Consider the following 27,744-nt stretch of genomic DNA (forward strand, 5'->3'; position numbering starts at 1 on the left):
TGGCTATAGTCAAGGGACTCACATCTGCCAGTCCAGTTGCAACAGATAAGCACTGGAAAACTCTTTTGTTCCCAGTGATTAAAGTTAGCGTTAACTTTCATCTTGCACCTGTTGTGGCTGCAGCCTGTTCCCAGCAGGGGTATTTATTTTCCCCATCTCTACGAATATTTGGTGCAATTCTGCGTTGTCTTTTATTTTACGTTCAAGAAAGTGAGAACATGGGTATTTGTGTGGGAGTGTGAGAACGTGTGTGTTTCCGCACACATGTGGACCATGTGTCAAGCGCTCTGCACCGGGAGGGCTGAAGAAGGGAGGAGGCCACCATCACACACACACACACACACACACACACACACACACACGATGATTTCACTGAAACCCACACAGCATACGCCACTGGCCAGACACAGCACTGTCTCACACGTCAACGCTGCCACTGCAGCACAGGAAGGCATCTTAGTTATGAAGGGAAATGCCTTGGCACACTGCTGGACAAACACAGATTGTCTCACACACTAACATGTGAGTTCTTAATCTACTATTCTATTACACAACAGCCAGGCCGGGTTATTATGGTGTTGGTTCATCAGGGACATTACATGAGCTCAGTTGAACACTAATTAAAAACAAATTAGTTGTTATAAAAAAACCTGTTATAAAGTCAGTAATTTGTATTTGTAGTATCGTGATTATGAAAGTCATGATCGACATTATGATTCTCTTCACATCAAATAAACAAAATATAAGTAGTTTTAGTTTTTTATGATTGCTATAGATTTATTAAACACTTTATTAAGGATGCCAGCTTTTATCTGGATTAAGCTCATCTGTGTATTTCAGGAAATTTGTTTTCATAATACAGTATTTAGAACATTCATCACTTATTGTTTGAAATCTTGCAGTTCTTTTTGTGTGACTAATGAATATATTGGTATGGTTCTGATATGTTTAATTACATGGTTAGAAGGATGTAAGAGAAGAATGAGGATCAGCTGCAAATAGTGTTTTTTTTACTGATGTATAGAATGACCTGTACAGGAGGACACACACACACACACACACACACACACACACACACACACACACAAACACACACACACACACACACACACACACACACACACACACACCAACACAGAGAGAAATAATACAAGGTAAATACAAAAATCTTTTTTTGCAAATAAAAAAAACAACAATAAAAATAAGATTTAACAACGGTAGAAAATGAAATGATTTTTTTTTTTAAAAAGCAATGTGTTGCACAAGAGAAGGCATATTATTTTCTGAAAATAAATAGGCCATTATTTTGGAGCATCTAGGAAGCAAAAGAAGTTGATTTTTAAAGTCAACTGCAAATGTCTAATGATTAATCCATTGTATTACTAGTGAAATGTCAACTACAAAAGTTGTTGTTACATTTATGTAAATAGGACTGATTTCAAAATAATGTACATAATAATACTATTTAATTTTACTTTATTCATTTTTTACCAAAGTCAGTTAAGATGCTCTGGTTGTCAATTAGGCCCACACTACAATAAAATACATCCTGTCTGGACCTTTTCTTCTGCCGTTATCTTTTCAGCTCCACAATATTGAAAAGGTATTATGCATTAATGTAAAAAAAGGATTTAAAGACATTTAAATAACAAGAAAGATAATTACGACACATTGTCATTGATTTGATCACGTGTCTGGTATTTCAGTTTTAATTAATGTAAATAAAAGGGTGACGGAGAAAGGGAAGACATGATGCAGATAAGGAAACCAGTCAGACACACACCTGTTCTCTTTTTTTTTATTTAAGAAGGTTTTGATTGAGTGATGAGTTTGCACTCTGAAGAGTAGCACAGATGCAATAACAGAGAACCGACTCTGCAAATTGTAGGAGTGGTACGCTGAAAACAATGAAAACAGCACGTGATAGATAGCTCATGTCAAAAGGTTAACGGTAACTCACAGACAAAACGTCTTGTTTTTAAAAAGTGCATTCACAAACATGACAAATACTCTCAACTCATGATGTCTATTTTTATGTGATACAAAATATGCATACCTGTTTTAGATTTGTCTGTATTTATATACATAGATACTTCTTCAAAAGGATCACTTCTTTTGTCTTTTTACAAAGGTTAAAAGCAGGGTTGTGGTCGTAGCAGCTTCGGATATCTCTAGCCTCTTTACCATGTAACGAGATACACATAGTCTCAACAGATATCCAAATAAAACCTACCGTTTTCTCTGTTGTTAAACTCAAATGACATACTGTCTTTATTGAAAGAGATATTCATCAGTGAAGCCTGCAGTTTAGAAAAGAAATGGATCAATAAAATGGTTGGGCCATTAAATATATTTTTGTATACCCGCTTTTTTGTCAATATCATAAATACTAAAGACACAGGACAATATTATAAGACAATGCTGGGAGACTAAATGTAAAGATTAAAATAGTTCAAACATTATTTTTTTCAAGTTTTCTAGTTCATGAGAAAAAGAAAAAAAAAAATCAGGCGAGCACAGAAACACTATACTTCAGTCTTTTCTTCAGTCTTATTCACTGCCCTTTTATATTTAAAAGAGCAATCATGAACAAGGTTGCCAGACAAAGGCCGGACTGTCCATAAACTTTTCTGTTTTAGTCCTGTCCAGATAAGATGCTTGCCCATCATGAATGAGGCAGGATCCTGGTTTTCAAAGGAATTCATAAAAGCAGTCAAACATACTGATAAAAACCAATAAGTACCATGCAAATCTTGCAAGACGACATATTCTCAAACAAGAGACAAAGTATTCTTCGTATAGGCGAAATATCAAGTGAGGAGGGAATGGGTGAAAGGCAAAGACCTCTAATCAATACTAAATACTATATTTCCAAAACCAAACAAAAAATATTTAATCTGTACATAATATAGTACGCATGAGTTCAGACTGGATCAGCAGTTTCTTTCCTTTTTGTTAGTCTTTGCCAAACGCCTACCTTGGAATAATACAGAAAAGTATTTTTAATTGATCCCAATCTCTTTGTTCTCCTCCATAAATCTGGAGAAGGGGCGGCTGGCCCCAACATCCAGACCGGCCTTCTCCATACCCGTCATGGGAGGGCTGCCGCCTGTGTGAACACGCTCCATTCCTCCCGGCATGGCTCTCAACGAAGTGATTCCTGCACCGCCGAGGCTGACGGGCAGCTGGGTGATGCCTCCGTTTTGGATCACAGAGATCTCATTGTTCTTCATGGCAAGCCCGTTGGTGATGGCGGCCGCGTACTGGTTCCAGAAGCCCGGGTCGACGTTCATGGCCCGAGCGGCCAGATCCTTCTGGAACATCTCGCTGAACTTCATGGCGTCTCCGCCCAGCAGGGCCATGGGATTCTCCACAGACAGTCGCCGACCCCTTCGGGCTGGAGCGTTGTTCCACATGTGTGTTCCCATGTGAACCTAAAATTAGCAAGAAAATAATGAGTATATAATAATAATAATAATAATAATAATAAAAAAAATTAGTGTGTCATCGCGAGTCGCAAATCCAACATTGAGGGCAAGTACAAGATACAAACAAACATTTTATGGATGGAAAAGGAAGGAAGAAGGCCAAAATTTGATGTAAAAAATATCAAGCATACATTTTTCTTTTCTTTTTTCATATTTTGTGGTACATACAATTGTAAAATAGGAGCGCATTTGGAAATTATTGTAAATTTATATAAAATTCACATATATCACGAAGCCAGTTAGGCATTTCAACCGTGAGATCGGAACCAGGAGAGACGAGGGGTTTGACATACAGTACTCCAAAGGCCTTTAGCCAGAATGGATCCCAGAGTGTTACATGGCATGCTTCTCTGCAACCACAATGCCCCCATTTATGTAAAATTCTAATTGATGCTGTATTAAACTGGCTCATACCTTCAGATTGCCCTTTGTGGTGAAAGCCCTTCCACAAATAGAGCAGGCGAAAGGTTTTTCCCCAGTGTGTGTGCGCTCGTGGATTTGCAGAGCACTAGCAGAGGAAAAATTCTTCCCACACGAGTGGCAGTTGTGCTGCTTAGGAGTGCGTCGTGGAGGCGGGGGAGCCAACATGGGGTTGATGCTGGGGCTCATGGTGCTCTGGGGCGCTGCAGCAGGAACCTGGATGCCCATCGGCAGGTGAGAGTTGTCGCTCAAAGACAATGACTTGCCGTGTCCATTCATTTCCATTTTGATCATGTTTGATGCAGTGCTGGCCAAATTAGGAGTGCTCAGCCCTGAAAAAGAAGAGTTCAAATGAACATTAGAATGCTGAATCATTAAAACTTCATAGGGTAACTAAGCAAATTAGGAGACCCATATGGCTGCAAGGTAGCTTCTTGAATTTTGAAAACATTCAAATTACACTTCCCTGCTGAAACACTACTACATTAATTAGGCCAATAATACTTTTATTTATTGGTTTATAAAATGTGTGAATATTTTCAACACTTTGTTCCTTCTCTTGCTATCAGTATATCATATCATATTTTCCCTCATACCTATCACATTGTGTTGAGCAGATAATGTCATTATGAGATAATTTTCAGTAAAAATTGCACATTAAATCTGTATAGATATTTAAATTACTTTATATTATTACAAAGAATGATGTTGATTGTGCACATACACACCTCGGTCTCTATTTAGAAACAGCATGCTGAAGTGGCTCTCCTCCTTGATATACTGCCTGCCAGGTTGAGTGGCAGTCAGGTCAAGGGCCCCGGTGCCTTCAGTTGCAGAAAGCGGCGATGGGGTCTCGGATTTTTCCGACTTCACAGTTGCCAAGCCAGATGTATTGTTTTCCTGGATCTCGTCTACTAGCATGGCACTGCTGCTGTTATTATTGTTGAATGTAGCCGGGGACTTGGATTGCTGGCTCTCAGAATGGCTGTGAGCTGGGGACAAGTGCTGCATAGAGCCAGAGGACTCAGACAAAGCAGGGCTCCCCAAGCTTTGACGTTCAGCATCCCCCACTGCAGACAGGGAATCAGTGGCAAAGCAATCACTCTCTCCTCCAAAGCTGATGCCGTTCTGCGTAGGCTTGAGACCAAATGAACGGTTCATGTTGGCAGTGGAGTCGATCATCTTCATCTGGTTCTCCATCGCAGCGATGCTGGAGATGATGGAAGTCGGTGGGGAGCTCCCAGGTGAATAAGGTTTACATGGGTCTACTTCTCCCTCTTTTAAGTCAGCTTCATCTTCCATAGCTTGCTCCATTTCATCCAGAAGGTCATCATCATACTCATTACTCATCGCATCTAAGCTCTTCTCGTCAAAGGAGAGGTCAGTGTCCATCTCCTGCAGGCTTTCAGGGACGAGGGTGTTGGGGATCTGCCCTCCCATGTGCATACGAATGTGTTGCTGCAGCACAACGGCATTGGTGAACTTCTTCTGACATATAGGGCAGGAGTGCTGGACCCGAAGTGGTGGTTTGGATCTATGGACACCAAAGTGTGTTTTCAGGTTTCCCTTGGTGGTAAATGCCCGCCCACATACCTTGCATTTGAAAGGCCTCTCGCCAGTGTGGATACGGTAGTGCATCTTGAGAGCACTCTGGCAGCTCAGAACGCGATGACAGATGACACACTGGTTTGGGTCAGTCATCTTCTTGTCAATGTTTTCAACAAGCTGCTGCAACTTAGATGTCTCTGAGGTTTGCATAGAGTCTAGGAGGCCTCCAAAAGGAAACTTGGCCTTAAACTGCTCTGAGAGCATGGGAAGGACAGGATGGGAGACAGGGTTAGAAATGGAGTCTGGGCTAGTGAGGGGTTCAGTGACCTGGCCGCTGCTGGACAATGTGGTGGAAGTGACGGCAGATGAAAGGACAACTTGAGTTAGTGTAGTTGTGGTGGTGGTGTTCTCTCCTGGCCTAGTAGAACAGCTTGGGGGAAGGAGAACACCTTCAGGTTTCAAGAGAGGTGGTGCATCAACCCCTAGAATGGGTTTTGGGGAGGGTGATGTAGTGGTCAAGCCAGAGTCAATAATGATATTGGGGGACAAAGATGCACACTCGCTTAAGGGTGGAGATGGCCTCTGAGGGGACCTGTTGAGCGGTGTAAGGCTTGGAGATTCGCCAAAACCTCCCATCATACTCGGCAGCGTGGGAGGCAGCTGGAGCCCGACTGAGGTTGGAACCGTGGGGAGGACAGGTTTGCTGTCCAGCCATGTGGTTACAGGTTTTTCTGGGGGCAAAGACATTCCATATGGGATGCCTGAGCTTGTGGGCACATTGTCCAGGTACTCTGGCACAGGGTAGGGGTTCATCTGAATATGTGGGTATTTTTCTTTGTGCCTCTGGAAGTGGACCTTCAGATTTCCTTTGGTGGAGAAACGGTTGCCACATATGTTGCATTTGAAGGGCCTCTCTCCAGTGTGTGAACGCAGGTGGATCTGTAGGGCGCTGTCACTGCCAAACACCTTGGCACAGAAACGACACTTATGCTTGAAGAAGGGGTCCTCAGAGCTAGACTTGGTGTCAAACACAGACACATTTGGGGGCTTCCCCTTACGGTGCTTCATCAGAGCAGAGAGGGGGTCGAGCGCATTGGCTGTGGCTGCTATGCTGGCCAACGGGTTAGGGAAGATAACGCTGCTGGATGAGCTGTGAGGTATCAGCGGTAGACTGGAGGCAGAGCTCAGGAGGCTGCTGTGGCTGAGTGAGGGAGGGGTGCTGGAGTTCCTGGGAAGAGCTGAGCTGCTGCTGATGCCACCACCTCCTGTTGCACTACTACTAGTGCTTATGTTGTTTGTGACTGAGGATGAGCAGGAGGGAAGTAGAGATGACAATCCAATACCACTGGGCGAGGGAAACACCGAGTTACTTGAGCATGTGATAGGTATCGTAGAGTTAGACTGCTGACTGCTAGTTTGTGGTGTTTGAGAGAGAGGTCCTTCTATCGCTGAGGTCAGGGGTGAAGGACCTTGACCACTGAGAGTGGCCGGCAACCTAACAGGCAGCTGATGGACAGGGGGAGAGATAAAGTTGTGTAGTTGAAGCTGACTTGCGACAGGAGGAGCACAGGAAGATACAGGCCCCTGGTTTACAGCAGCATTGCTGTGATGGTGGTTTAGAGCAGGCTGTGAGGCAGACTGTCTGTTCATCAGAGCCACCTGACTACGTATTTGTTCTATCAGCTGCAGCTGGTGGATCTGTTGCTGCTGGAGGGCCATCAGCTGGTCCAGGATCATGGGAATAGCCATGGTGGAAACCCCACTGCCCACTGCTGCCCTTACACTTTGTGAAAACTGGGCAACTGCAACACGGGTGCCATGCAGGGTCTCCAAGGTAACATTGGTGCTTGGCATGGCGTAGCTCGTAAGAGTTGAGGGGACGACATCATTGAGCTGAGGTAGGGAGCCGTCTGGCTCAGGGGATGTCACATCTGTGTCTTCAGGATCCATATTTTTTTCTGGTGAAAGCTCTAGCTCCATCTGCTCGTCCTCCTTTTCTAGGAGATTGACCCCATTTAAGGTTGCTGTCTCTGGGATGTCATCCACCTCACCATCAGGACTGTGGTTGCTCTCCCTGGGGTCCTCGCTGTCAGCCTGCTCGCTAGAGCAGCTGGGTACAGGGGAGAGCTCGGTAGGGTACTCTTGGGAGGGGTTAGGTGTGTCCTCATTGTCATTCACGATGAGCACCAGGGGGTTTTTGGTGCAACTCTTTGAATGTTCACAGAAGTCTGACCACTTGAAGAACTCAGCGCAACACTTCTCACATACATGCGTCTCCTCACTGCCGCTGCGGCTCTCATTCCCGCTGTCGGCATCATCCAGCACCTCACCTCGGGCTGAAGGGAGGGGAAAGGAGGGGGTCAGGGGAGTGGAGGGGGATAGGAAAAGAGGGAGCAAAAAAAAGAAGAATTAATGAATAAATAATCAATAGAAGAATCCACACATATTTTGCAGTGCCGTGCTGCAAAGATTTAACCTTTGATTTTTTTTTTCTCTCTTAACATAACCAAAATCAATATTCTTTTTATTTTTTGACTCTGAACAAATTGCCCTAGTTCACCAATTCTCAAGACCGTGCATTCACACCCTCTCCATAGAGCCAGCTAATAATTTTCTTTTTATTTTCTTTGTACCATCCAGTCAATTATGAGGGGCCTAAAAAAATTACCACTGCTGGCCCCTGTTCCCAAATTCCCCTCATCTATAAGCCGGGCCAGTTTGACACTTATTAAATTCCACTATCCTATTCATTTCCATTGCAGTCATATGTTACCTAATTCCAACCAATGCTCTGTACTGGAATACTCTCTTGTTGTGATGTCAAAAGGTGGGAGGAAAAAAAAGCTGCATGTATTGTAATCCAGCTTTAAAATCTGCTGGATCATACCATTACATTTCAAATTCAATATAATTCAAACAATGAAACAATTTAATATGGCTTTTGAAATGTTTTGAAATACAAAACATTAACCCAGTGTTACATTCTCTCACTCTCTCTGTCTCTCTCTCTCTCTCTCTCTCTCCCTCCCTCCTTCTCCCATGCTCTCTGAAATAAGACTCAACAAATTACATGCTAGTACCATGGCAGCAAAGTCTCTGATTAGTTACACATGTTTAATCACACAGTTGTAGATTTTTCCACTCCTTCTTTCCTCCATCGTCCTTCCAGCCTGCATTTCCAAACACCCATGTAAAATTTTGGGCTTTCCTTCTCCATTTTTTTTTTTGTTTCAAAATGTTATATTCTATATTGTGTATTATTGTTATTGCCGCCATCATTGCCCTTTCATAAGGAGTGGGAAGTGTGCTCAATCACTGCACACACCCTGAATATTTTAACATCTCTGTACAATTTATTCTCAAGTTTCCTCGTCTATGTCAGTGTCTTTCTACAATTTCCATGTTTTACATTTACACCATAAAAATGACAATTTTAGGCTTTATGTTTTTTTATAAGTCAAAAAAAACAGTGTTTTGTAAAAGTAGGTCTCGGTCGGGTCGTTCTGTGGTTTAATTCCAACTGCATTGCGTCTCCATTTCGTATGTGACTGTCTCCTCACACACACACACACACAAATTTGCTTCCACAAAATAACAGCAAAGCAAGTCCTGGCTATGTGGCTACATGTCGAGTGACCTTACCTCAATGTAAAACCAATGTCTGTCGTAATCATGAGATTCAGTTCAGTCTCACTCATTCCGTGGTTAGTGCCCCCCCCCTTCCTTCCCCCTGTGGGACAGAGCGAAAAAGAAACAAATAATTTATAATTCTGCCTACTGTGTTCTATCAAGGTCTGGTGTCTGTAGTTTTTTGGTTGGACAAGGTTGTTCTTATCCTCACTGGGGCAAAAAAATTATGGGTCCTTGGTACTTAAAAAAAAAAAAAAAAAAAAAAAAAAAAAAAAATCCTCCACGTTTTTTTTTGGGTTGTGTGTATATTCCTTCCTTGATTTTCCAATCACATGCGTTCCTTCCTTATCCAACATTAGTGTCACATGGGGCTTCCATGTGTGTGTGGTTACTCGGCAGTGGTTGGCGTCCTTTGTGTGGTGTGTGTTAGGGTGGTCAATCCTTATTCATTCACATTCAGTGTCGGGGCCTTCTTCTGTCTCTGTCTTCCAAAATTTCACAAAAAAAAAAAAATAAAAAAAAAAAAAAATATAAAAAAAAAAAAAAAAATATATAAAATATATATATATATAAATATATATATATACACACACACACACACACAAAAAAAATACTGATATATCTCTATATATATATATATCTATCTCATATATATATATCATATCTCATATATATATCTCTCATATATATATTATATCTCAATTTTATATATGTATATATACACATATTATTATATTTTCACACACACAAATGCATTTTGCTGTCACTGGAAAATATATAACTGCAGTGCGTATATGCATGCTTGCACAGGCCTACATTGTCAAATGTACCCTGTGAAGGGCTATATTTTTCTAATTTGAAAATAAATAGACTTTGAATTATTTTTTCAATTTGAAATTCCTGTTTGTTTGGGTTTTTTTTTTAAATGTTCTTCCCTCTTGGCATTTCCAGTTTTGTCAGTTTGCAACACTCATTGTAAGCACAATCAAAGGAATATTGTGACAAATATTATGCCCTTCATAGCTCAATCAAAAATGTGCACACTGCCACTTTAAAAAGATTTAAGATACCATTCAGTGATTCAGTTGTGGGATTTTGCTGTGGTTTAACATAGCTACAATTACTCAACATTACAATTGGAAATATTAAAACACTGTACATGCCAATGAGCTCAAAATATTACCATTTGCATTCACTATCACCATTCACTCCTGAAACAGTGGGGTGCCATTGTGTTGCGCAGCTGTGTAAAGGCGACATTTTGTGTTTTCTTACACGTTTGCAAGACAGTAAAAAAAGCGTGTGTGTGTGTGTGTGTGTGTGTGTGTTGTGGGGGGTATTGATTTTCCTATAGCATGAGAAAGGAAAGGATGACACAAAAATCCAATCCGTTTTTCATTCCTTTAAGAGTCTTCATTTACTCAGATGCAAATATTAAGCTGAACCCAGTCAATAGGGCGATTGTAGACATTGAATCTCTATCTTCGCTATCTTCTTCAGCAATCTTTGGCATGCTAACTGAAACCGCTAATCAGACATATTATATCAGATGAGGTATTCATGCTTTCCCCTGATTCTGTGAAAGCCACAGAGCCGAGCATTGAGCGAAGCATCGAGCAATTACAAATTCTCCCATTCTTAACAATTTCCAGATTCACTTAATGAGCGCGCACACACACACACACACACACACACACACACACACACACACACACACACACACACACACACACACACACACACACACACACTTACTCTATGTTAAGATAAAGTCATTGGTATCTTATTTTAAAAAAACAAGTCATTTAAAGTGTATTGTATCCTACATTTTAACCATTTTCATCCTAAAACTTCTTCGTCAAACTGTAAGATTTTTTTAATTTCATTTACATTATTACTGACAGTAAGAAGAGTGATCTCCTGCACTTACAGCCTTACTAGAACCGCCCCTCCTTCTGGCCCTTTAAAATGCATTCTTTTCGAGCATCTGGGGATAGCTTAGGAACCTTAAAGAGAGATACATCACTGTAGGTCTTGCCCATGTTGGGAGGGGAGGGCATAATCACCTGCCCAATCGCTGGGTTCACCGATGCTGGAATTCTTTGACCACACATCCACCACTCTACTCTACTAAGACATGAATTATTTAAGTAATGGTTTTTTTTCATTATTATTTAAGTTGATTTGATAGACAGCTGGTTTGACTGATGTATTGTGTGCCCGTTGCTGCATTTTAATCTGGTAATTTATCTCTCAGCACAGGATCATTCAGACCATCAATCATGCTGATTTTACATTGATTGTGCACTTTTGTGAAGTGTTAATTCCCTTTAAAAAAAAATACTGACTCTGTTTGTCACACTGTTTAAGCATTGCATTAGTTCCACTAATTTCAATGCATACATGCCTTTTTTTAAATTAGCAGATCCTTCAAAAAAAAAAATATATATTTTCCTGCACAAAATCCTGGATCTCCTGGAATGATCCCATGCATCCTCAGACTTGCAGAGGCTCGAGCGTCCTCAGCACAGCTCTCTGTGTGTGTGTGTGTGTGTGTGTGTGTGTGTGTGTGTGTGTGTGTGTGTGTGTGTGTGTGTCATCGGCCTGGTCAGCCCTACTGCAGAGTGGTACAGTCATATCTGCACTAACAGAGAGGCCTTTGTCATCGCCTGCAGATGTGGAGCAGCCAAAACATTAACGATTTGTTTGTGTAAGCGTTTGCAATACAGTATTCAATGACGGCACTCTGTCCCGATGACTGTGTCACCCGTCAAGATGGCTCTCTGTGAATACACATGTGGATTTACAAAAGGAGGAGGAGGCTTTATAGGATCTAATGGACGCTCATCCTCAGCAGGCCTAAGACATATTTGCTACATGGTGATCTTTGCTCCAGCTAAATTCAGATGCTTGGATTTGGATTTTAAAGAGAAAAAAAATAACTGCACCATCTCAGCTATCAAAGTGTCCGTCCATGACTTCACTTTCTGAACAAATCAGTGATGAAAATGAACCGAAACAAACAGAAAAAAAAAAAAAAAACTCATCCTAAGTAAAAACACTAATGACCAAATGTACCTCTTCACTTGATGGATTGTTAGCTTGCTCTTAAATCCGCCCCAAATCTGCTGTTAAGTCTAATGTTAAGGAGTCCTGTCAAGTTCTTCCTCTCAATCAGGGTATTGCTTGCCTGTGTGTGTTTTCAGTGCTGAGAAGTAATTAGGACGCAGCCATATCTGAGTGCGTTCTTGAAGACATCTTTGGCACAACTATGTGGGTGGTCCAGAGGCCTGCACCCAATGGTGAGAGGGGATTTAAAACAAAAGCCAAACAAAGCCCCACTGCAGGGGAACCATGTTGTCACTGTCAGCGGGGATTTCCTCACTGTATTATATATATTTTTTTTTTTGCACCTCATAACTACGTACATTCCTGCCTCAAGCCGTTTGTTGTTGAAAAAAAGGAAAACCTTCTACTTAAACAGTGTGACTATGTTTGAGAATAAAAAAAAAAAGAATTTGATAGTAAATGTGAATATTTCTTTGAAGAAAGCGTAAAAAGTGAAAACTGAAACCACATTTGTGGCCGTCCACCTGTTCAGTGAATGCAAGACCAACGTGTCTTTCCTGAGGAGTCTGTTAAGATGCAGAAAATATCATTTTCTACAACTAATAATATTTGTGAAAATGTACCTTTCTTGGTTGAAATCGATTCTGTACGTCTTTGTCCATAGGTGGGGAAATTCACCTTTGGCAATTCCTCTAAAGTAGCAGTAAGCACAAGTGTGCTCTCGTGTGCGATATGTACGCCACCGCCCTCCCACACATTCCACGTGCACACCTTCAAAGACTCTGGATGCAGAGGAGGCGGTGGCCAGATGAAAAGCCCGCCGCTGTTCACACTTCCTAGGACACGAGGAAGCTGTGCTGCCAAGGCCAACGGCACACATGCTCTAATTGTACAAGGAGCTTGACATCTAGCGGCAGGACCTGGCTGGCCGGGGCTAGACAAAGGTTAAGTCAGCAAGCTTTATAAAAGCACTCCTAAGCAGACCCCCGCCTACTCTCACCACCCTAACACACACACACACACACACACACACACACACGCCCCCAGGGGGCAAGTGTCCGGAAGGCCCGAGGGGGAGATGTTATGCCAGACAAGGGCTTGTTGGCACTTGATTTTAGTTTTTTTTTTTTATCTTTTCAGGGATGCAGCACATTAAAAGAGGTCCTCGCTGAGCTACAGCGGACACCAGAGTAAGAGAAACTCACACAAAAAGGTCAGACCAAATTGAAGATTTGGAAAAAGAGAATAACACACAAGGAAGAAGTTCACACCCGAGCTCCCTGATCTTGCGGTTATTTTCTCGCGCGATGGCCATTTTTCATGAAATGTGCCGCGGAGAGGGAGAGAGTGTGTGTCCTTGAGCCCAATTTGAACACCACTCGAATGCTTCGCCTTTTCTCTTTACCACCGGCCCAACATCTATGGATTTTAAGTCGAGATCGAGCAGCGGGTGACGTTTGGAACTTTGGAATTCCTTCGACATGATATGCAATGATTTGTCAAGGCCGGCGATCAATAGTGTCGTCAGGAGCTGCACCACGGCGAGAGGCAGCGGAGAATCCGATCACGCTGCAATGATACACCGGCAGACTGACATTTGTAGCTTGTCTATAAGGGAGCTTTGGATGAGACATGGTATTATTAGGTTTATTTAAGTGTGTATGGGCTTCACTGTGCTCTGCCAAAGGCTTGGCATTGTTTCACTGCAATGTCTGTCCTGAAAACAAGCGAGCCAGTATAGTGCTCCAACAAGGACAAGAACATTCCACGGACCGCTTCCAGTCTTAAGCACAATGGCGTATATGCTATAGATTACCCACAACACCGTGTCCATTTTGATTTTAAAGCCACACATCCATGTAGGAAGGTGCGTGTTAAAAATGAGAACGGAGTGTATGGATGTGTTTCTTACTCCGGATCCGTCTTTAGATGGTTTTCTGTGTCACAAATTGCAATAATGATTTTTTTTTACGTTAAATTCTACCTGCATGTAAATCATCCCAATTTCACGACAGGAAAAGGGAGGAAAAAAAGCTCCCTTTTCATTCCATGATCCTACAGGAAGGCAACCTGATGGACGTTTCGTACCAAAATCTATGAAAGGTTATCTCAACATTAAAAAACGGACACAAAGCGCCCTGCGATGACCGAAATCCACGAGTAATTTGGAACAAAAGAGCCAAGAGTCATCAGTGTGATTCCCCGGCCCTCGCACCAACATTTCCCCATGCAAAGAGAACTGCTCCCCAGAGATTACATCACGCATTTCTATTGTAAGGAAGCCCTGCAAAGTGTGTGTGTGTGTGTGTGTGTGTGTGTGTGTGTGTGTGTGTGTGTGTGTGTGTGTGTGTGTGTGTGTGTGTGTGTGTGTGTGTGTGTGTGTGTGTGTGTGTGTGTGTGTGTGTGAGACTGTGTGTGTGTGTGTGTGTTGGCCAACATGAGCCTAGATAGTGAGGTATAAATAATAGCAGGGATTTGTTGGGAGCACCCAGCTTTATGGATACCAAAAATAATATACTTCACAGTAAACACCCAGAAAGAATTATCATCTTAATAATAATAATAAAAAAAGGACTGCATTATTATTGGTTTTGATTCAAGTTATATAAAATGGGGAAATTAATTGATCTTATTCCTCATAGATAAATCCGATTTTTCTTCTACATGTATTGCTTTTATAAAATAGAGAAATTAAAAATACTGTCATTTTAAACCATTTTAAATTGAAAAACAATATTCTTTTTGCACCATGAAGTTAGAATTCTATTCCTCGTGCTGTTGCTATAATCCGGCAGCATTGCGCCTTGCTGAAGATGTGACTTTAGCTCCATAATGGTCGTTTTATTGCGCAAAAGGCTGAGTACAGCACACAAGATGAATGAGGCTTTTTTTCCCCCCCACATGGCGAGGACGAGCCCTGTCAAGCGGTCTTGTCGACATTGTGAGCGAAAGGGAACAAATCAAGTGTGCGAAATTTATGTGAGGGGGGGTAAACAAAAACATTTCCATAACAAAACAAGGCTTCGACCTGCAACTGAATCCGCATTTTGCACCTCGTAGAGCTAGACAGGCGCTGAGGGACCAAAGGCACGAATACAAAAAATAAAATAAATAATAATAATAATAATAATAATAATAATAATAATAATTTAACAGGTTTAATTTTTTTATAATGAAAAATATACCTTATTGCATGATTTACTTCTATATCCGCGGAGTTAAGAATTGTACAGCTGTAAGAGAGAATGTAAACATTTTTTTTTCAACTTCTCATATTGTGGATTTGTTTGTGTGTGTGTGTGTGTGTGTGTGTGTGTGGGCGTTTGTGCGTGTGTATTTGTGCGCGCACGCACATCCAAAGTCAACTGTTTAAGATTCCAAAGACATATTTTAAAGAAAACAGCCCCGATATTTTGACATCTAGCTGAGTATTAAACCAAACTCTATTTTGAAACAGGTCTCTGAAGAAAAAAAAAAAAGGCCTCCAGCACATCATGTAAATGCTGTGAAGTGTTGCAAATAAATGTCTATGCATTAGTTCCATTCGTGTTAAAAGTCAGCAGCCGATGGTCGTGAAGCAGCCTGGGCGAGGTGCAGGTTAAACTGATGTTTGGGCATTAGAACGAACACAACTTCATAATCGAGAATCGCACACTTCCCTGTCGATTTAGGAGAGACTTCTGACTTAAACCGTGATGGGTTTATTACAAATTAGTCCATCTATATTTAGGAAATCGTTTCGCCAATCCAAAAAAAAAATAAAAAAATAAACCCAAACGAGTTTTCAAGTCAGGTAGAACTTAAAAAAAAAGGAGTTTAAAAAGCTGCTAAAAGAGAGAGTGAAGTGGAGAAACAACAGGAGTGTAAAGCAGAGCGGTGAGAGGGAAGAGGGGGGGAGGAGGGGGGGGTGGAAGTTGTCAGTTTGGAAGAAGAGACCGCAGCGGATCAAATCCACTCACCGTGCTCGGAAATCACCCCGGCTATTGCGGGCTCCTCGTCCGACTTGAGGTGCTGCGGCTTGGCTTGCTTGCGTCGGGACATGCTGCTGGCGTCGGTGCTGGCGGTGCTGCTGCTGCTGTTTCTGCGCTCCGTGATGCCTCTGCGTTTTGCAGATACATCAGCGGAGAGCGAATGAATCAACACACAAAAAAAGTTCGCGAATAGTCTGGTATAGGGGAGAGAGAAAAAAAAAAAAGAAATCTGAAATTAGCCGGTGCTGCTGCTGCTGCTGCTGCTGCTGCCGCTGCTGCTGTTGCTGTGCGTTGGATTGCGCATGTCGGTATAATAATTACGATAGTGAATAATGCCTCGCGATTAACGGCAACGTGTGAAGGTGGGGAGGATTGGCTAGAGTCCAGCGGACGCGCATTGGATATGGTAATGAGGGACGGACTAAGCAATTAGCCGCTTCACTCTCAGACTTTATCCGTCTCTTTTCTCTTTACTATCCAGCCTCTCCCCCAACAACACAACACACACCAAAGCTCTTGTTATGCCCGGCTTTACGGGGAGGGTGGTGGTGGTGGTGGGGGGGGGGGTCTTCAACAGGGAACGTCAGTCTCCTTTTCCCCCCCTTCCTTTCACGAGGCGCACTGACTCACAAGTGCCGAGGATTCGCCGCCGCGTTTCTTCTCCAAGTATCTCTCATCTTCATCACTCTGACCTTTACGATCCCACTTTTACCTCCCAACTTCAGAAAGCGTCTTCTCATAAAGTCTATCTCGAGAGCTTTGGCTCAGTTCTCGCACTTACTCTCTCTCTCTCAGTAACTTTTGTGTGTGTGTGTTTGTGTGTGCCGAGGCTGCACACGCACCTCCTTCTGAATTGGACTGAAACGAAGCGATGTTTACAGTCTCTGAGATGTTTCAAGGCTTTAAAGTTTTCTCTTGATGATGGTGCTTCCGGTAAAGTAGCTGCGGTTTCTAGACAGACATCGAAAACCGGAAAAGAGGACGGGACGTGTAAAGTTCTTGACAGTAGCCATAAATTGTTATCAGGGTTCTATTTTCTAATTCTTCTTTCTAATGGCGCAGCTCCGCTCTCCAAACTTTGACGCGCGTCTTCCGAGAAATCGGTGCCACGATTAGCCTAACAGCAGTCCTCCTCTCAGCCACCGGCAACACTGTCAATGTGACCAGAAAGTCATTTGTCCCGCAAAAAAAAGAGAGAAGTCGCTTCAATGTTTCTGATCGCGATGAAGTTGCCCTCGTCCTCCTCTTCCTCTCGCTGTGCATTAGCTCCCGGCTGCGCCTTCGCCTCGGTGCGCTCTCCAAAAGTGGCTTTTCTGGATATCTGGTGGCCAAACACCGCTTGTTTTCCAAATATTAAAGCATCATTCAGTGTCTTCCCTTCTGTCGGCTCGCGGGCTCATATCGAAGCCAACTTTGAAGTTCTCTTCTGCCGGAGCACTCGCACTCTCGGTGTCTCGGTGCTGGGCATGGCTCCGTGTGTGTAGGGGACTGCGCTGTGTGTGAGAGTTAACCCCGAAGCAGAGGTTCAGCCCATTGCTTTCAGCCACCACTAGGATGTACCACCACGTTACTGTTCAATGGATCGTCCTCACACTCCAGTGTGAACACCCAGATTTGACCTCCCATCATATAATATCCCACTGCTCTCACCAGCCGCCGTCTGTAACTGATAGCCCCTCATTCATCTCACAGAGTATTTTTATTTTTTATTTTTTATGAGAGCGGCGATTTTGTGGCTCAACGGTAGGCTTTTCATCGCAACTACCTACTTTTATGTTGACTTTATTTCTATTTTATGGACATTTTACGCACGGTGGCAATCACTGGGAATGTCATTTATTTGCCAGTAATTATTTGTAGAAGTAATTTGGCAGTAATCACACACTATATATATATATATATATATATATATATATATATATATATATATATATATATATATATATATATATATATATATATGTATAAAGATTATTTCATAGCGTCCTGTAAGACTGAATGGCCTATAATATATTCACATTTGTTATGCTTTGTAGGATCACTTTTTCCTCTCTCTTCTTCATGCTTAAAATAAAAACCCTTGAAAGGGAGACAGGATGTTGTGAACACTGATGTCAGCTCATTGTGGTGCTGAATACACACAGCAACCCTTTACTTTGCAAATTTATATTTGCATTAAGATCTCCGGAAGCATGGGGTCACATTAATGGGGAAAAGGATTGAAAGGATTAGGGAGGAAGGAGGAAAACACGTGAATCAGTGCTATTGATAAACATGATTTGTGAACAACGTATGAAAAGAAAAATGCATGGAATTCAGTTATTTGTTCGTATAACAAACGTCATAATTTGTCATGAAACAGGTCTCTTTACGTCACACAATTATCGGTTGTATTATTGTAAGTTATTGACGATGATGCTGGCCATATGAGCCCATGGTTTTCATGTTTGTTTCGTTGTTCCAACGCATGCATTTCGAAATAAATTAGAAACCATTTTAATGTAACGACGGATCCTGAGCTTTTTTTCAGTTGGGGGCGGCTCAGTTAGTGCCTCCCCCTCCCCCTCCCTCTCTCTCTTGTCTGTTTGACTTGTCCATTCCCCTGTGTGCAGCTCATATGAGAGACGAATCTGTTGACAACAAGGTCGTCCTGTGAACAAACTTTCTTCCCCCCCCCCCACCCTCTCCTTCTTCTCCTTCCTCTCTTTCTCCTTCCATCATCCCCTTAGAAGTTATGTCCAAAAGGCTGTTATTATCTGGTATTAATAGATGCAGCCCCAGGAAGACAAAATCAGCTATTGATAATTGCACGGAGTATACGGCAGCTACTGTATCGATCGGCGTGTCCTCCACTCCCCTGGCACTGAGAGATAAGGAGACACACTCTTTAGAGCAATATAATTTCTTTTGACCTATCTGCTTGCTACAGACTTATGATGAATAGCCAGAGTGGCTGAAGTCCTTTATCACCAAAGTTACCCGCTTGATATAATATTGATTCTTTATAACTAGCTCGCCACACAAAAATCAAACTGTCCACTTGGCCATCATCATCATCAATATCATCACAAAGGCGGAGGAACGAAGATCCCCCGCGCCTCTAAAGGCGAGTCTTTACAATCTCCTCTGTAGGCCTAATCTTTATTTTGCTGATGATGAAAGGAGAGGGGAAACGAGGCTAGGTGCCATTTAAGACGAGGTGCCATTTAATCCGGTATACACAGAGAGAGAGAGAAAAAAAAAAAAAAAAAAAAAAAAAAAAAAAAAAAAAAAAAAAAAAAAAAAAGAGGATCCACTGGGAACAGCTTGGACCTCTGGGAAAGTAATCAATTTGCAGTGATTTTCTTTCTTTTTTTTGATTGACAGAACGGTTTTGTCTGATTTTAAACTACACAACCTGCAATTTGGCCTCCACACCGATCCCATACTTGTTTAGAACTGATATGACAGTGGATTAAATTGATTGATTAAACGACTGATTTGGAAAAGCCACATACAGTAGCATACCATACCAAAAAGAATAGCTCTTTAATTAACTGTGAAGTGGAAAAGTAAAAAAATAAATAAATAATGCAGTTTGTTTTATGATGCAGCTGACACCGGATGCGCCCCAGAGGTATCCTTTAACCTTAAAGAACAGGCTGTTTTTCTGCATAGCTGGAGCCAGATAGAGGCTATTCCAACGGGGGCCACTCTCTCTATTCAACGAGAGAGGGGAGAGCGCTGCTGGTGGAAGAGCAGTGGGGTGGGGGCGAGGGATGGAGGAAGAAGGAAGGAGAGAGGGAGGGAGGGAGAGGAAAAACGTGTAATCACCCAAACAACCATTTTTACCCATTTCACCCCCTCTGGATCTGTGTCGCAAGGTAAGAAAGTGGCTACTTGGCTTCTATACTGGGCCTCTCTGCATTACAAACTGCACCGGCTGACTTCTGTGAGAACTCCTCTCCTTTTCTCTCGCTCTCTCTCTTTTTCTCTCTGCAGTCTGCCGGGAGCTTATCTGTCTTTCGCTGCGGATACCGTGAAGGCAGGCCGGACCGTGAGGAAGACACCAAGAGGTAAATGACGCTCGCGGTTTGAATTTAATATTATTATATTTTTTTGTCGCTGTGCGTTTTTGTTATCTAAGATAGTGTCTCAGGTTTAAAGTTATCCATCACGTATCTTTAAATATAATATGCGGATCTAAGAATATTTTAGATATGTTGCTTGGATTGTAAAGCATGCGATTAGACCGCTAAAGTAACGCAGTCTGAAAAACTGCGTACCGTGCGTCTGCGTCAGTGTCCAATCAGACGCCTTTGCGCCGCCGCAACTGGTGCCAACACGAATTGTACACACACCGCAGGCTTATGTAGGAGCCTATGGCAGCCTATGGCATAGTGCTGATGTTTCGTCTGCACCAATCAGAGGTGACTGCTAACCCCTTTCTGCTATTGGATGATCGTAATAACTGTATCTCTGAAGAAAAGTCACAATACATTCCTAAAATGTTCCTGTTGTAACTCATTAATGGCCTTATAGTGACTCTATTATTAAATATATTGGCATTGCTGTCTCTCTTCTTTATAATACTCACATACTGTATTGTGTCTGTGGCAATCAATATTACATTTAGTGAAGTTGATACTTTCGATGGTTTCATTGTGGAAATCCTTTAGATTAATGGGCCAAATTAATTGATTTATAGTGACTTTATTATGCATTTTATGCCTCAAGCATGTATTTGCAATATAATATATTCCTACAGATATTGTATCGAGACTTGCTAGTGAGTGTAAAATCATCACATATATTTTATTCTACGCTAATCCATCATTGTAATATTCCTATAATTATAAAATATTGTTTTATTGAATTTGAGGCTTTGTCCTGTATTACACAGCATTCTTTTATGATTATGGTGGCACGTGCTTGTTAGGGTCTTCAGTAAAGTGTTGGTCAATTCAGATTCATTTTTTCTTTATTATACTGTAGTAGTTTATTACTATAATACTCCTATGATATTCTTAAAGTGACTTTGGGGGTTTATCCTAATATAAGAAAAGCATCTTATGCAGATTAAAGTGGCATCGGTTACTTCTTAGTGTAAAGCATCTTATTATTCAAGTGTTGGTAAAACTATTCAGGAGGGAGCCACTCTAAGTCTGTGTGTGTGTGTGTGTGTGTGTGTGTGTGTGTGTGTGTGTGTGTGTGTGTGTGTGTGTGTGTGTGTGTTGTGTGTGTGTGTGGGTGTGGGTGTGTGTGGGTGTATTATTAAACACTGAGTGAAACTACAGCCGATGGATGTCAGAATGATATGATATAAGAGTGTGTTTTTCTATCCTGACATGTTTTCGAGCTTTGCTCTGCGCTACACATCCATTAGTTGGATATGTTTAACACACACACACGTGCGCGCACACACACACACACACACACACACACACACACAATTTGATACATAATTGTGGACATCATGCATAAGTAATGACTATTGTAGCCGGGGCTCTACTAAGTGGCAACTGGCTGTGATCCTGCTCTGAAAGTGGAGTGTTTTACTCTCACATTTATCTGAGTGAGTCTGAGATTGGGAGGAATTTGAATCGGTGTGATCTGTGAACTGTTTTTACATCAGACGTCGGTGAACTAGACCATACATTTTCAGTTATCATATCGTGAGCTGCTTATCTTGCATCAAATGAGGCAAGCTGAGATCAAATGTGACAGGCAGCTCGTACCTGAGATGAGTAAAATGTGATCTGACTGGTCCAATCAGGCTTAATTGAAATGAATTGAATCAACTCATTTCTTCTGCTACTGTAATTAAATTAGTAAGTAATTGGACATCGAGTTGGCACTCGAGAGGAGATGACAAAATGCCCATTGCTGCCACCAAAGGACTGTGTGTCAAATTCAGAGTGAGAGGCAGCGCACCAAATGTTGGCTGACACGTTGACAAGGCTGGTGCTTCATGAGAAGAGTCCACAAACAAAACCCTGTGATGATCTGCCGGACTGAAACACTGCCTAATATAGAGGCAAATATGCAGAGCTCTGCCATCATGTGATTAAAGCAAATATGATTTGGAGTTAGTGTGGAAATAGCCATATTTAGTGAAAACTTTGTATGTCTAAAACATTTTTTAGGAAATGAAAAAAAGGGCAATTTGAAAACATTTTATTTAGCTATTTACCTTAGACAAAGTCAGACAAAATTGCCTCGTCACTGCTTAAATAGTTGTGAAACCCACATACGGACGTAAAGGGTGACCAATTGCAATTATTTATGAAAAAAAATGTAAATGACAAAATATGGAGATACAAGGTTTCTGACCGACCGCGACGATTCACTGTATCGTGGATCAACATTTAGACTCCAATAATCATCTCTTATAGTCCAGAATACGGTTTTTCCTGGGACTCTAAAACTGCTAAATGAATCCCAAAAATTCTGAAATTGTTATAACGTTAGCGGCTCCTAAATAAAGAATGACCCTTAATCTATGGCAGAGAAAATCTGAATGTAATAAATAAAAAAATGAACAGATTTTAGTGAAGTACACGGATATCAGATACTTAATAAAACCTCCTATACTTGCAGCCCAAATATCTTGGCCTAACCCGCCTAGATACGGGTAATAACATTGTTACATGTTCATGTTTGAATTGGAGGCCCTGTATCAAATATCTCACATATCAATTTGGCCCTTGCAGGAAGGGAAGAGGTTTTTACTGCGCCAAGGCCTCGCTCATCTGTGGCTGTAATGCCATTTCCAAGAAACAATGAGCAGAACCGGGCTAAAATCGCACTGATGGCACTTCATCTCATTGGAATTCCTTGTCAGGTTTCACCTTGGAAATATATAAGCTCTGTGTGCGTGTGTGTGTGGGAGGAGACTCGCCTCTTTCGGATGTTATGTGATTGCAAGTTGTGGATGTATGTATTTCTGTGCGTTTGTGTTTAGGAAGTAAGCACAGGTGAAATGTGCTTTCGAGTAATTTTAGATTTAAAACTGTACTGTTGGTGGACGCATGATGATCGCTTATGTCAGTGTAGCTGCGAGTCAGAGAACCTCCCCTGCATTTGCATGGTGGTCTTGCAAATGTGTCTCTGAAGGGTGTGTGCTACATGCATGTGCATGGGAGCAGCCAGCAGCCAGACCAGTAGGCTGCAGGGATCTGTGGCCCAGTGACATGTGTGCCACACTGTCTGTTCAATAGAGGCCTTTGAATTTTTAAACAGCATCAGTTACTTCATACTGTCATTGTTTTGGCACTATTGGCCTTGCTTAATCCTGTTAAGTGCAGATATACACAGTCTCACTGACAGTGTAAAGGTGTTTGTGAATGTTTATGTATGTGTGTGTGTGTATGTGTGTGTGTGTGTGTGTGTGTGTGTGTGTGTGTGTGTGTGTGTGTGTGTGTGTGTGTGTTGTGTGTGTGTGTGTGTGTGTGTCAAAGAGAGGGGGTATGGATAGATATTGTATGTTGCATCATGATGATGTATGTTGCATCATGATTCAAAGCTAGTGAAAGTTAGCATGCTTATAAATGTACTTTAGGCAGCTACCGTTGCATGTCCTTTGCACTGCCGTTAGAAGTGTGAGAGGGTGTGGGTGTGTGTGTGTGGGCTGGGGGGCATATGTGTGCATGTTTGAGCATGTGAGTGTACTTGATGCCATCTAAAATGAGAGAGAAGACAGGAAATTAAAAAGACCCCACCAAAACAATAATGTTCAGTGTTCACAAGGTTCCTCAGATATTTAAAGCCTGTTTTACCAATGCAACATCTCGCTAAGGTCTAAAATGTGTGTTTCAGCATTTAAAAAGGACTGCTTCCTTTCAGTCAACACTATCTGCTAGAGCATCAGTTTAAGCCCACTGTTCCCACTACAAAGATGCACAAAACCAACAAGGTGAGGCCGATTGCAAAAGGCCTGCGAGCTTTAAGAGCAGCAATTAGATTAAAACTGGTATCTTCAGTCGGGTTCCTGCAACTCAGATGGTGTAAGTAAAAACTGTATTGCTTTGCCCCTAAATGAAAAAAAAACAACGGACATTTGTTATGAAATCAATGATAACGTGTGTGACCAGGTTGTGCATGATCATGTTTTGTAGGCCTGGAATTACTGTGTTTGGCTCAATAATCAAAACTGAATGAGAAAAAAAAAAAAAAAGTGCTGTAAAATTTGAGTAGCATATGGATTATAATCATACAATATTAAATGCTGAGAAAATAAAATGCACAGATTTGAAAAAGAAACATGAAAGAATCATGGATAACAGGACCATTTTCAGATTGTAATAGATACCTGCATCCACTCAAAAACACAGAAAACACTCAAAAAGATCATTTAGTGTGCTTGTGTGTTAAACAACTTATTATTAGAAGAAATTTGGTTATATGATTAACAAAACTTTCAAAAGATGGAGAAACAAGGTCTTTATTGCTGTTAGTTAGCTTTGGCTTTCACACCGATTTTACATTCCTCCATTTACAGTCCTGGATGCACCGGTGTGTCTACAGTCCTTCAGACTCTCTTTCTGTCTCTGTCTCCGCGGTGAAATATTTGCACAGTTAACCCTTCTCTGTATAGTTTCTGCGCTCTTCCTTCTTTGTCCCTACACTGACTTATTTATGGTAACCCGCTAATGAGCTATACGGTCTTTTGTAGTGAGAGACAGCATGTGTAAACATTTGGATTTTTTCCCCTCAAGTACACGGAAAGATCCGCCAAATTAAAAGGCACAAAGTGAAATGAAATCACGGAGCAACCTAACACCTGATCAAATACAAGGTTACCCATGCAGTGTTTTGTGTTTTGCCGTGTTAATGCCCTATGTTGCTATCGGTCTGGCGTGTGTTTTGGAGGATTGCCAGCCAGCAGAGGAAGAGCACCTATTTTGTGGAGAGGTAATTGCTACACAGTAGCCTCTGATTGCCAGGATCTTTCACTGGGAACGGCCCCGGCTCCCTTTTCACTTGCACCGACAGCCTGATTACAAATCATCTTATTGATTTGATGAGTGCAAGATGTTTGCTAATAACTGTTCTCATGCCATCTGTTAATCTTTGTTGTGATTAAAGAGGTAATCCCAATACCCATTATTCCCAATGACAAGAGCCGGGATCGTTCTCTTACACAAGCTTTAGCCCCGAAGGGGGCTCGAGGGGGTGCAGTACCAAGGATATCGGTGATCTCCGAATGCAATTGAGAAATCTGCTCCACCTTCTACATAACAACCGCGATACAAAAGAAAAAGAAAAAAGAATTACACCCCTCGCTAAAAATCCATTACCTCGTATAATCACGCAAAATGATTTTTCTTTAAATATGATAATAAATCACAGGCTGGATCAATAGCCTGCAGACCAACTGCTATGCCCTGATAACGTATCAATCAATATTTAGTATTTAGATTTTAATTAATACCTCAGTGGGGGCTTGGAGCCTGTTAACACTGAGAGAAATATAATCTGTGATAAAAGGGCCGAAGTAAAGAAAAACGGCTAAAAGCTAATGCAGTCCTGTTTCACATTCTACAGTTGTTCCTCATATCTGTCATTGATCAGTCAATTGCTTAGTTGTGATTAAGGGCCCTTCAAAATCAAGCTTGGTCTGTGTGTGTGTCTGTGTGTGTGTGTGTGTGTGTGTGTGTGTGTGTGTGTGTGTGTGTGGGGGTGGGGGGTGTGTTGCACGGGGAGGTATAGATGTGTGTGTTTACATGGCAACGTGCTCATCGATCATGCTTTGTGGGGATGAGCTTAGCTTCAGAAGCACCTGCTGCAAACCTTGCGTACGGACGATCACAGACTTACGTCATGTGTTGGATTACAAGCAAGAAATATTACAGCAAACAAAGCTCGTATTGATTTTGGAATAAGTCAATCAAATAAACAAATAAAAATGTGTTAAGTTTGCTTTACAGTGTAACAATATGCGGTGCAGGCTGTTTTTCTTCATCGTGAACGTAATAATCCTAATCTTTACACTCCTGCATGGTTACAGGTTTCTACACTGTTGCTCGGCTTCAGGGGCTTTATGGCTGATTCTCTGAACTACTCCGCAGCATACAGTAAAGACCTGCAATTAATTGGCTGCTTTGCAACTCTGACAGAAACACTTAGGCAAATAGTTTCAGAGTGATGCATTTAAGTCATCGCATCTCGAATATGCACGCGATGGCCCCCTCTGTAATCTTTTCTTAGGGTTTTACGTGCAACACAGGACTGCCAACTGTTTTTCCAATTGGATTGACTCTTGTGGCATTTGTAATTGGAATCCTTTTCCTTTATAAAGAGATTAAAATAGATAAATATAGAAACAGACAAGCTAACAAGATTAATAAAACAGATGGATAATTAGATTAGATTTAAAATAAGATCATGGTTTGGGTTCAAATTTGTTACGTTATTTAAGTTACTTATGCAAGTTAAGTAGTTACATAAACAAGTCAACACACACACGAACGTCCTGTGTTTGTTTGACTCATCCATCCCCCCCCTCGACCTCCTCCTTATGCAGACTTTCGCGGCCTTTGATTAGAAACATACTTGTGACACAGTACAAAGACTAACCATATCTGGGACAAAATACGTCTTCTTCAAACATGATTGAGAATGCGGTTTTATGGTATGGGAACGTAACTTTTAGGAGACAGGGTTGTCCAGTCAAAAGTTTGACCACAAGGTATGTTAACTTGTAAGTAACCATAGTGTAAGTAAGTATACACAACCTGAAGTAGAGCCCCCTAAATTGAGTCACTTTCCCGTTATTTTTGCATCTCAGGAAACCTCAACCTGTACTTTTGCTTTTCTACATTAGTATTATGTTGCACCATACGCACAATTTGAAGAGGAGAATGAGTGGACTGTGCAGGCTTTTGGCTGAAGGCCACAGAGGGTTCCTGGTCACTAAAACAGTTAAGCTGTGATGTGAGCTAAAAGGACATGTGTGTGTTACTCAGGGTTACGGCTGGATTTAAGTGTCCCAAGGCTGTCAAAACCGGGTCAACAGGATATAAGGCCACATCCAGTGCTGGCCTGAGTGGTTGGTGTTTCTTCTGAGCCAATCTCTGACACACACACACACACACACACACACACACACACAGAACAGGAAGACACGAAAACACACACTGGAGGTAGGTCAGTTGAGGCAGCTTGGTTGTCAGTTGGGGTTGGTATTTGCACGGCGTTAGCCCCAGTGACATATATCTAATTAGTTATCACATAAAAAAAATAAATAAAAAAACAGTTTTAGTGGTAAGTCAGTTGATGCCCCAGCCACCAACAATATAGTGCAGATGTAATTATGTTAAAGAAGTAAATTGCAGTGGAAATCCTCTGAAATCCCTCAACTAACATCATAATCTCAATATAAAAATAAGAGGTGAAATAAGGTGAAAAGACAACGGATGGAACATGTCCCCACTCACTACAGCACACAGCCATCCAACTGCAGTTATCATTGTTGCTGGCATATTATCTTAGCTGTGTGGTAAAGCTCACACACCATGAGACTGGACTGGATTGGCCAGTCCCTATTAATCCCTTCTTACTGTTATGTGGACAAGGTGCCAAGGGGGGCCCGGTGCAGGGCTGGCATGGAGTGTGTGTTAGCAGAGGGAGTCAGCTGC

At 41.8% G+C, this 27,744-nt stretch overlaps 1 protein-coding gene and 1 long non-coding RNA gene across 2 annotated transcripts in view; one reads left to right on the top strand and one right to left on the bottom strand.

Moving 5' to 3' along the window:
- Positions 1-1,782: 1,782 nt before the first annotated feature.
- sall3a (spalt-like transcription factor 3a) lies at positions 1,783-16,326 on the bottom strand. The gene is made up of 4 exons (XM_039805977.1): positions 16,115-16,326; positions 4,637-7,792; positions 3,903-4,240; positions 1,783-3,434 (listed from the first exon to the last, which is right to left on the bottom strand). The coding sequence occupies exons 1-4, from the start codon at positions 16,194-16,196 to the stop codon at positions 3,003-3,005; spliced, it is 4,008 nt and encodes a 1,335-aa protein (XP_039661911.1). The 5' UTR covers positions 16,197-16,326; the 3' UTR covers positions 1,783-3,002.
- Positions 16,327-19,754: 3,428 nt separating this feature from the next.
- LOC120562313 overlaps positions 19,755-27,744 on the top strand; it is a 73,559-nt gene continuing 65,569 nt past the window's right edge. The window contains exons 1-2 of the long non-coding RNA XR_005639740.1: positions 19,755-19,989; positions 20,108-20,181. This is a non-coding gene — a long non-coding RNA (uncharacterized LOC120562313). The remainder of the gene's footprint in view (positions 19,990-20,107; positions 20,182-27,744) is intronic.

This window comes from Perca fluviatilis, chromosome 7 (genome assembly GCF_010015445.1).
Source record: "Perca fluviatilis chromosome 7, GENO_Pfluv_1.0, whole genome shotgun sequence".
In the NCBI taxonomy this organism is placed as follows: Eukaryota; Metazoa; Chordata; class Actinopteri; order Perciformes; family Percidae; genus Perca; species Perca fluviatilis.